This window comes from Ananas comosus, linkage group 20 (assembly GCF_001540865.1).
Source record: "Ananas comosus cultivar F153 linkage group 20, ASM154086v1, whole genome shotgun sequence".
Classification (NCBI taxonomy): domain Eukaryota; kingdom Viridiplantae; phylum Streptophyta; class Magnoliopsida; order Poales; family Bromeliaceae; genus Ananas; species Ananas comosus.
Genome location: NC_033640.1, coordinates 7626062 through 7637831, shown reverse-complemented (window position 1 = coordinate 7637831; position 11770 = coordinate 7626062). Strand labels below are relative to the sequence as shown.

The following is an 11770-nucleotide window of genomic DNA, read 5'->3' as shown; positions in this document are numbered from 1 at the left end:
AAACAAAAAAATCTAGTAACGGACATGTTAAGTATTTAATATATTTTTTTTCTGATGTTATTAAATATTTAGGATTTTCCAAAATATAGTTAGGACATATGTATGTTCTTTTACTTTTTCGTTTTTTTCAGGTAGTCTGGTTGGTTGTCGAACATAATCTACGTCAACTTTAATCATAAGGTATATTTACGGTACGTGTTATACCTTTGGTTTGTTACGGGTAGAACATATACTTCTAATATTGTGTTCTTCGTCCAAAAGTACTAGTCGTAATATGTTTCACGTTGTTAATAATTAGTTGTTCTGAGACTGTCGACTTTATTTCTACGTTCATATAGCTTCTTTAAGCTCTAAAGGATATTTCTATTCGAATTTCAACCGAAGAATCATTGGTTGGTAATAATGAAAACTATTCAAATTTCAACCGAAGAATAACTATACGGAAGAATCATTGGCAGCGGTCTATATTGTCTCGGTTGGCTTTTCCAGTCCTTTGTAACGTATTCTTGTCTTTTTAATTCGACAGAGTTATTAAACCATTTGTTTATTTTCAAACGTTCTAACTATAACTAAAGATTCCACTCTAACGATAAATGAACTATCTTCTTATAGTTTATCCGCGTTTTTTTTATTTTTTTTTTCTTTTGTGTACCTGTTTTTGTGTGTAGATAATAAGCATAGCTAATTTGCAGTCTATCAGATTAATCGAGAAAATAAGCAACTCTAATTTGCAGATAGTTTACCTAGTCTTTTGTGTGTAGGGTCCATTACGTTCTTTTTAGTTCTGGATATATAGAATGCTTTTAATTTTTATACTACTTAATTAGTTTTAGATTGAATAACTTGTTTTTTTTTTTTTAGTCTAAAGAAACAATGGACAACCTCCTCCCTTTACCCCGACGGGAAGAGGCCTGTAGCGTTCTGCTCCCCACTCTCCCCGCTCTGTTCTAGCTCCGTTCTTTTACCGCCGGCTCCAATCACGCCGCCGCCGCCGCCGGCTCCACTAGCACTGAAACCGACATCATCGCACGCTCTACACACGCCGACGCCGTCATCGGGCGCTCTACCGCCGCTGCCGCCGTCGGGCGCTCTACCGTCGTCGCCACCGGCTCTAGGAGCCGCCGCTGACTCTCTCTACGCCGACTCCTCTCTCTCTCCTACCCTCCTTCGACACCTAACCTCTCCCGTTGCCTTCCCTCTCTGCGCTCTCTTCAGCCCGCTCCCCCCTCGGCGAGGTTTTTTTTATCCCATTGAAAAAAAGGTTTCTTTTATAGTCTCCAATGAAAATGGGGTAAAAAATCCCATATCAATTTGATATGGGATAAAACAACCCTATAAAAAATTTGTAGGTTTGTGGAGAATCCTTAAAAAAGGGTGTGGGTATCCTATTGATATGAAATGGGGTTTTTATATTGGTAGGTTTGTCCGGGAATCACATTACGATACTATCCGATGTTTTCAGTTTTTATCTCAATCATTTTAACCTGGTAAAAAGAGTTAAAAAACAACTAATTCAAAAAATTTAAGATATTAATAAAGAAAATATAAAATCAATAATATTAATAATTCTAAGAACCAGTATTTCAGATAATTGAGTGTGATTTTTTAGATAGATTTAGTATTAATCGTATTGTCTGTACGAAGAGTCAAAAAGTTATTTTAACGTTTTTTTCAAATTATTCTAGTATTTTTTAAATACCATTGACTGAATAACGCTATTTAGCTTAAGTTATATTGCATGTATTTATTTGATCCATATTTAACCATATACTGTTTTAAATAAAGAACGACCTGCCGGCTTTAAACTACATCTTTACTGTTAAAGATAAACTTGATTATTAGAAATAATTTTTCGAATTAAATTTATTAATCAGTTTTTTTCAGAATTACATTAATGTTTTGTTTAATATTTATAATTCTTTTTGAAGTTTGTAGGGTGGATACCAAATTACAGCCTAGCAACCGCGATTGGTAATTAGGTTTTCGAGCTCGACAATCTTTATGTATTGGTTAAGTGAATTTTGTATGTCTTTGTCATGGATGCCAAGAGCTAACACTGATCCGGGATGGTCGGAGTGCGGTGAAGCTTGTACTGAGTCGGGTTGGGTCGGAATGTGGTAAAGCTTGCACTGAGCCGCATGTACCGGAGGGCGGTGTCCCGTCCTACTACTGGGTAAATTCGGTTATAATTACGAAAGACTGAAATTATGGGATGCTAAAACAAAAACAGAAAAGCAACAGGAGAGACAATCTTATATATCTTTTTTTTAAAGTCTGTGGAGACATCAAATAACTTATAAGTGAAATCATAATGTGTTAAATGTTGTAAAAATAAAATCGTGATACCTCAAAATTGAAAAAATAACTAAATTGCTTTTTCAATTACTTTTTAATATATTATGAATTTACTATGATCATGTATCTCTGGGCACGCTACGTCGCCCATCTATTATTTTCATTTTAAATTTTTAAATTTATTTTAAATATAAATGCCCAATAACTATATATCTTTCGATATGGTACAATTCATGTCGGTTAAACGTACTGATTTAAGTTGACAATTTTTTTTATTTTAATATCAATTTTAGGTGAGTAATTATTTTATAATTATACCACGCACATTAATTAACAACGTGGAATGTACATTAATCTCCTCACCCCTCCACTTCCCAAACCCCCAACTCTTCTCCTCTTCCACTAAACTAAATTTAACCCGATACTCTTACTTCCCATGGTACAATGTACCATTTTTTTTAAAAATATCACGTACGTTTTCTCAATGTTTTCTCTCCCACCCTCTAATTACCTCTTTCCTCAACTAATTTCAATATTTTAGGTGAGTAATTATCTTATAATTATACCACGTATATTAATTTACAACGTAGAACGTACATTAATCTCCTCACCTCTACACCTCTACACCTCTACCACTTAGTTGATCCTAAGCTTGGACCCAGAGCCCATGGTTGGTGATTCGAGAAACGGTGAACTAGATCTCTGTCAACCACTTTACACTTCTCAACCCGCAATTTTGTCCACCAAATTAAATTTCAACTTAATACTCTTACTTTCTATTATACAATATACTGTTTTTTATAACACTGAAGCATATCTAAATATTTATATTTATTAAATTTTATTTTTTATATTTCACTCTTTTGGGACTTGATGTCCCTAATATAAACTCTAAAAAAGATTTTTCATTTATGCGCTTCTTGTCTCCACGTTTACACGTTAGGACCGGGTTATTATTATTTTTTTTTAGTCGTTGTTACATTAAATGGGGGACCTCAAGAGGAATAAATGTAACCGCAGGGGAGGGGGTGGAGCTAGGCAACCTCCGAGGAGAGGAGGGATCCCGACCGTTTGCTCGCTCGGCCGAGCGCAAGCTGAGCACAAGCCGAACTATAAGCCGAGCGAGCTCGAGCTGAGCTTTAATTTACTCGGCTCGAACTTGTTTTATTTTCCGAGCTTTAAGTAAAGTTCGGCTCGAACTCGTAATGAGCCGAGCAAGCTTAATCCGAGCTTTTCAAGCTTATATATATATATATATATTACATAAAATTAATATATATCCAAAATTAAATTAAACCTGATAATAACAACCGGGTAGTTTATTTGAGTTGTTCATGTTGGCACGATAACTCAGATTAAGATTTAAATGTATTGTGTGAAAGAAAGTCTGAAAGTGATAACGTGTATTGTGATTTTATACTATTGTAAGTTTAAAAGTTTAGGGATTAGGGGGGGGGGGGGGGGGGAGAGGGGGAGAGAGAGAGANGAGTCGAGCTCGAGCGAGCCGAATAACGAGCCGAACACGAGCCGGCTCGCTCGTTTGCCGGCCCTAAATAAGAGACCTAAAAAATTAAATCATAATTTACTATATATATATATATATATATATATACACTGCTGACTCATCAACTGTATAATGATAAAGATAATGTTGATGCTGATGGTTATGATCTTTACTTATAACAAATTCAACGTAGACACATCATGCATAATAAAGAAAATGAGGCAATCAAATTTACTTTAAAAGCACTAATACCAAAACCTTTCTATGATCCTTCTACACATTAAAAGTAACTATCATAACCATCAGCATCAACATTATCTTTATCATTATCATCATCATCATCATCATCTACCAAAACCATGGGAAAATCTACTCACCACCATGCCCATCAAGCTAACACCTGGCTTTCACCTACACAAAACCTGCCAACTAAACCAAAACATACAGACAAAAAGATGGAAATTAGGAGTGATTTTCCTCTTTTTTTTCCTTTTTTTTAATTTATGATGAACCATCATCACAGTCCTAAAGGACTCCTTATTTGTTTTTGTTCTCTTTTTTTCATTAGAAGATCTTGAAGAGAAGGCCACCATGAGTGGCAAAGAAGGGCGCGAACACGAGAGATTCAACTGCCATGAGCTTGATGAGGATGTTAAGTGACGGCCCAGATGTGTCCTTAAGCGGGTCTCCGATGGTGTCGCCAATCACTGCAGCCTTGTGGGCGTCCGATCCCTTCGGGCCGAGCATCCTCGCATGCTCCGTCGCCCCGGCCTGACCAACACAAAATGTTCTTTTAAGTAAATTGTCATATGTAGAAGTAGCAATAGGGTGTTTTTAAATCGAACCCTCAAATCTTTTCTTTTTTTCTCCAAATAATTACTCCACATTTGTTCTTATCTTATTGTATTTACACACTGGGGATTCCTCTGAAGTTAAACTATCCACTCGGCCAATGGAATAATTAAAATCAAGATGACTAGTAGTTTATGATATGTCAATAAAGAAATTTAAGGAAAAAAGGAATTTTCTTTCAAAATGTGCTCTATTTAATGGGTTATATAAACATTCCACCTATGTTAAAAAGAAACATTAAATGCGAGAGAATGTTACCTCGATATATTTCTTCGCATTATCCCACGCCCCACCAGTGTTAGATGCAGATATAGCAATCTAGTGAAACAACAACAACAAAATGAAAAGAGCACTCCTCAGACTAATGTAATGAAAATGCTTGAAGAGAAGAGGAAAAAGAGTACTTGTATATATACAAACCTGAACTCCAGAAACAAGAGCGCCAGCGAGAACCCCCGAAAGGGTTTCGACACCAAAGAGAGTTCCAACAATGAGGGGAGTGAGCATAACCAGCGCCCCTGGAGGGATCATCTCCTTGATGGACGCATCTGTAGAGATCTTCACGCAAGTAGCATAATCGGGCTTCACGGTCCCTTCCATTAGGCCTGGGATGCTGTTGAACTGCCGGCGGACCTCCTCCACCATCTTTAAGGCTGCACTCCCGACACTCTTCATCGTCATGGCTGAGAACCAGTAGGGGAGCATTGCGCCTACGATAAGCCCAATGAAGACCTTTGGTGTTAGGACATCGACAGTTGAGATGTTTGCTCGGCTCACAAAGGCACCAAAGAGAGCGAGGGAGACGAGTGCAGCGGAACCAATGGCAAAACCCTGGAGGATGAGATTAACGCATTAGACATGTCTTTGGAGGCAGAATTTCAACTACAGCATGCAAACAATAAACAAAGGAAACTTCAGAACATACATAGTCTAGATCATGAAAACATTGGAAATTAATAAATTATCGATCCTTCAGCTACCAAATTTTGTTTCCTTTGACCAATATTATATTGCAGTCCAAATTTAATTCTTTGCGCCAAAGCAAGTACACTAACGTTACATAGTTGTTTGATCAAATCAAACTTTGTAAATAAATTTGCAATGGTAAAGATAACAGGTTTTTCATACCAAATTAAAGTTAGTGGGTAAATTTGCAATTGGGAGATAGAATGTTTCACAATATTAACCTAAAAATGAAATCAAAGATGATTGAAGCATAAAGCTACCTTTCCAATGGCAGCAGTAGTGTTGCCAGCAGCATCGAGAGCATCAGTTCTCTCGCGTATTCTGTGACTCATTCCAGCCATCTCTGCAATCCCTCCAGCATTGTCACTGATGGGGCCATAAGCATCGATGGCGAGACCAGTGGCGATGGTGCTCAACATGCCAAGAGCAGCAACTGCTATGCCGTACATGGCAGCAAGGCTAAAACTGACAAAGATGCTGACAGCAATGGCAAAAATTGGGATAATCACAGACTTGTATCCTAAAGCAAGCCCAAAAATGACATTTGTAGCAGCTCCGGTTCTGCAGGAGTCTGCAACATCTTGTACAGGGCTACACAACGAAGAAGATGATATGGTAAGATATTAACTGAACCAATTCAATTTCAAAAGACCAGCACCTGTTTGGCCAGGCTTATAGAACAACTCTACTCCAAAAAGCAGAAGTTTCTGAAAACCGAGTGTTCGGCTAAAAGAATTTTCCCACAAAAGAAAAACCTTCAACTTGAAGCTTGTTTTTCTTCCACAGCAAGAAGTTAAAGGAAAAAGCTGTTAGTGCTTCATTGAATATCACCACTCAAGCTACCTTTCTTCAAAAGCTCCTACCAGGCCAAACAGGTCCTCAAATAAAGACAACTAAGAACAAGTAAATAAAAGATATCTGACCTGTATGCATTGCTAGTATAATATTCAGTCACAAACCCAATAATTAGGCCTGCCCACAAACCAACTGCAACACAGAAGAACAATTGCCTGCAAATACCAGTCTAGGGAAAATTAAATGGCCGTCGAAACATAACTCTCCTAAGCAACAAGGCAACTAGGCAAAATGTATCTCACCAATTAGCGACTTCCTTCTGCTCACCAAAATTGAAGATCGTGAACTTATATGGAAGAGCAAGCCAACTAACTATGGCTATGCCGGCAGTCATGAGAGCAGTGGAGATAATCAGCTGTCGCTTCAATGTGGGTTCAATCTCCTTCACTGCCTTTATCTCGAAGAACTCGGTTGCGAAAAGGGTCGTAATGAGACAAACTATAATACCCATGGAGCTAATAAGCAAGGGGTAGCACATTGCGGTAAAATCATGGTTTATTCCAAAAGAAGATATAGATGCAACGACAAGAGCGGCACAGGAAGATTCAGCATAGGAGCCAAAGAGGTCAGATCCCATTCCGGCAATGTCTCCCACATTGTCTCCAACATTGTCAGCAATAACCTGAGAGATATTTTTCAAAGTCAAATGAGAAATCTTCTATATTAGCCAAGTATAATTAGTTGCACTGTGAGAATAAGCATTTTAAAGAATGAAACTTACAGCTGGATTTCTTGGATCATCTTCTGGAATGTCCCTCTCGACCTTACCAACAAGATCCGCACCAACATCAGCAGCCTTTGTATAGATGCCTCCCCCAACTCTCCCAAAGAGAGCCATGGAAGACCCACCAAGACCATAGCCAGTAATAGACTCAAAGAGACCTTCCCAATCATCACCATAATACAACTTGAATAGGTTAATAGCAATGTAAAGCACCAGGAGCCCATTTGCCGCAAGCAAGAAGCCCATCACTGCACCGGACCGGAATGCAGTGATGAAAGCTTTCCCGACCCCCTTCCTTGCCTCCAAAGTGGTGCGAGCATTTGCAAAAGTTGCAATTTTCATACCGAGGAATCCAGACACGATGGAGGTGATCGCACCGAGCAAGAAGGAAGCAGTGCTAAAGATGGCGTTAGCGAGGGCAGGTTTGCAGTACTTGTCCTTGCTGTAAGTGCATGGCTGGCTCTTTGTGCTAAAGCCCTCCACAGAGCCGAGAAAGAGGAAGATCAGGACAGCGAAAGCGACCATGAAGATTCCGACATACTGGTATTCCGTAAAAAGGAATGAAGTAGCTCCTGTTCATAGAGATAAGTTAGTAATGTTCATTTATGCAGATCGTATGGCAGACTCTTACAATGTTTATTACCATTTGCATCAGTAATATGTGAAAGTGGTAGAAACAGACCAAATTAACACATCTAAGATGGAATGTCTATTTGGATGTTGCAATGCAAAATTGGTGATAGCTAAACTTGGACAAAATTAAGAAGAGAATACATAACCATGTCCATACACACAAACTTATGTCTTTGCATGCACAAATGGGAAGAAAAAAGGAAACAACAATAACAGAACTAAAGAACAAACACTATTGCGAGTCGGGTCGTGAGTGATCATTGATTACAGACCCCTAATCCTTCACTTCCAACTATTTGTGGGTTGGCTCCGGGAACCTATCCATCGAGTACTATTTTAGACACAATTCTTCTTCATACCAAGTGAATCGGTAACCAACAAACAAGAATATAAACTATGAGGTAGGAGACATGTTAGTCCACAAACTTTAATTTATTACTATTTCTAGCTTGAACTTTCAAATTTACTTAACTAAATATTGCCACATCGCTGATATAAAAAATAAACAAGTCCCACAACCCAACTTAGTTAACTAAATATTGCCGCATTACTGATGTAAAAAATAATATGACATCTTAATTATTGACGTGTTATCAATCACAACACTGCAAAATTGCTTCTACGTTAATGATATATCAATATTTAGTCAAATAAATTAGATTACAGAATTTGATTGCAACAATTTTGAAAGATTGAGCTAGAAATTACAACAATTTAGAAGTTTGAGGACCAAAGTGTCACCCACCTCACAGTTTGAGGACCAAACATGCAATTTACCCATATAAAAGAACAAAAAAGAGTAAAATAATGCTGGAACATCTTCAAGAATAACAGAGTTAATATGCAGCACAATTTGATCCAACTGTTCTCATTTAGATGCTCAAGGAAACCACTGTGAGCCGTATATCACAAAGAATCAATCCAAACCTACTATTATCTCAAAATAAATTTTAAAAAAGAACTACTTGTATGTCCATAAAAAGATTTTTGTTTTTTATTTTAAACAAATGTGCGTTCCAAGCCCAAAATTCCACTTTGACAATTCTATATCCTGAAAAACTGAATACAAAGGAAAAGAAAATAATAAGAATTTCCTATTAAAGACATAACCATTAACCAGCCAACAAGTCAAATATTAAAATGAAGGAATAGCAACATCAAGGGGGGAAAAAATAGGCAACGTGCTACAAAAACATATTTTTAACCCCTATATCGAGTTAAAGGAATGTAAATAAAAAGGTAATAATCTACTCAGGACAAAGAAAAAAAAAAAAAAAAAAAAAGCCCTTTTCCCCCTCTTCCTAAAAGGTTTTACTGCTAAAATAATACCCAATAAACTAACATTTAGCAGCATATAATAGGGGAAAAAAAAAGTATTTTTTGAGTGAACATAGTAAAAGTAAGCTAAAGTTCTTCATGAATTCAAAAGCGAGGTTAAAAAAAAACTGAGACCGAGTTGAAATTTTTACGTAAATAATTATTTTATCTTGATTAGCTCAACAACCGTTTTTTTTTAATTTTTAAACTGTCTCCCAGGTAGCTCAGGGGCTATTTTTTTTCCCCCTAAAAACACATTAATCACAAGGTTCCCAAAAAAAAAAAAACAAAAAAATTAAAAACAAAAAAAATCAAATTTTCTCTCGAAAAACCCCACCAGGTCTTTAGAAAAAAAAAAAAAAAAAGCGCCGTAATTATCCTCAGAGGGTCTAAAAATCCTAAAGGAAAAAAAAAAAAAAAAAAATCTCTCACCTTCGGAAATGGCGCTTTGGATCTCGGCGCACTTAATGACGACGTCGCGGTTGTTGATCCCCTCCTCCTCTTCGATCAGGAAGTCATCGTACCCATTCTTATCGCCCCCCACGACGCCGTCGCCGCTCCCCCTCTGCGGCCAAGGCGCCTCGTTCTCCGGCGAGAGCCGGACCCTAGCCACGAGGATCCACTGCACCAGCGCGTACGCGATCCCCACCGCGGCCGCGGCGGGGATCAGGATCTCCGCCGCGAGGTCCGTCAAGATCGTACCCCCCATTCCCCCAGCACCTCGCCGGAGATCTCACTTTCTCGTCGTCGGCGGCGGAGGAGGTGGCGACGGAGATGGAGAGGGCAACGTTGCTAGGGTTTTGAGGGTTTTGTGAGGGGCGTGTGTTTCTCTCTCCTCGATGCGTAGAGTGTAGAGAGAGAGAGAGAGAGGTGATGATTTGGCGTGCCTCGTGGCTCGCGTTCCGAGCGCGCTTTATATACAGCGAGGAAGGAAGAGACAAAACCAAAAAAAAAAAAAAAAAAAAAAAAGGAGAAGAGAGCGAATGAGGTAGGTAAAGAAAACAATAATTAATAAAGGAGTGTCTAGTGAGGGGGTAAATATGTAACGGTAAATTGCTATGTAGTGCCCCACTCTTATGTATGGCAAAATGACACTTTTAAGTACTTAGATTACAGCAGATACATTTTAGTCACGCGAATTTTAACTTATTATTATTATTTTTAATTTGAATTTTAAAAATTTATTATTATAGTTAAGTCTCATAATCTAAATTTAGTTAAATCTTAATAATAATAATAATATGCACTTGATGTAAATTAGACTGTTGAACTTTATTGTAACAATCTAAAAAATTTGAATAAAAAATAATAATAAAATATAGCTTGATAATCAAAATATCATGCATCCCATAGTTTGTGAACAAAAATTAATTTAAGCCTTTTATTAGATCTCAATGAAAAATATTTTAAGAAAATACTAATTTGATAGTAAATGAGCTGAGCAGCAAAATGTCAAAGTGTTCGTCGCATACAAAGCTTCCAATGGTGACAAAAACCACGACTAAGGTTTTTTTTTTTTTTATTATACAGTTTAAGTATAATATGTCCAATATATACTATGATTATGCATTTATAATAGATTATTTTCCTTAGTGGCATGTCTGACCAGAGGAAAAAAAAAAAAAATTCGGTGAAAATAATTTTATTTAGTGTAGTGTTTGATTGTAGGAAAAGAAAATAATTTTACGATGTGGTTGTTTGGTTAAAAGAAAAAAAAAATAATGAAAACCTATGTAATATATTTTTTATTATATATATTATTATTATATAATAATAATTAATACTATATATATTATTATTATAATTTTTATATATAGATTAAATATATTTAAAATTATAATAAATATATTACATAGTAGTATATTATATTTAGTACTATAAATAAATCATTATATTTATAATAATATAATATATATATATATATATATATATATATATATTGCACACGTACATAATGAATGAGGGAGGAGAGAGTCACGGCTCACGTGGACTCTCCCTCACGCGGTCCACGTGGTGAAGTTCACCTCATGGACCGCGTGTTGGAACAGTCCTGCACCGTGATTTTTCAACGTGAGCTTTTCGTTTTACGAAAACCTTTTGTTTTTTGAGAATATGTAAAAAAAAATTTTCTGAAAAAAATTTTTACAGACGACTAAACAACAAAAAAATTTTTTCAACGAAATTTTTTTTTCAGAGCGGTTTTACGAGATCCAAACACGCCCTTATTGAAAGTGAGAGTAAAAGTGTAGTGGGATCCCTCAACTATAGAAACGTTTGAAAACGATCCCTTAACTATTTTTTTATTTAATGAAGGATCTGCTTGTTAGATTTATTATATGTAGTTAAATATAAAATTTTATTAAATTTAATGACTTTATCCGTTATCAACTTTAGTTAGTCAAGATATATTTGCTAAAAACTAATTAAGATATTATATTAGATAGGCTATATTACAACAGATTCTTTATAAATATTTATTTTTTACTTTACTTTCTAATTTTTAAAAATCTATATTTTACCTTCTCAATATTTCTAATTATTATATTTAGTCCCCCTTCGTTAAAATGTCATCACTATTCTATCTATTTTTTTATAATTTATACTGAAAATACCTTTCAAAATAA

The 11770-nt window shown here is 36.3% G+C and overlaps 1 protein-coding gene across 1 annotated transcript; it reads right to left on the bottom strand.

The window, feature by feature from the left end:
- Positions 4008-10001, bottom strand: LOC109725710 (pyrophosphate-energized vacuolar membrane proton pump-like). The gene is made up of 8 exons (XM_020255012.1): positions 9579-10001; positions 7194-7768; positions 6715-7094; positions 6541-6627; positions 5878-6208; positions 5072-5482; positions 4910-4969; positions 4008-4570 (listed from the first exon to the last, which is right to left on the bottom strand). The coding sequence occupies exons 1-8, from the start codon at positions 9853-9855 to the stop codon at positions 4364-4366; spliced, it is 2328 nt and encodes a 775-aa protein (XP_020110601.1). The 5' UTR covers positions 9856-10001; the 3' UTR covers positions 4008-4363.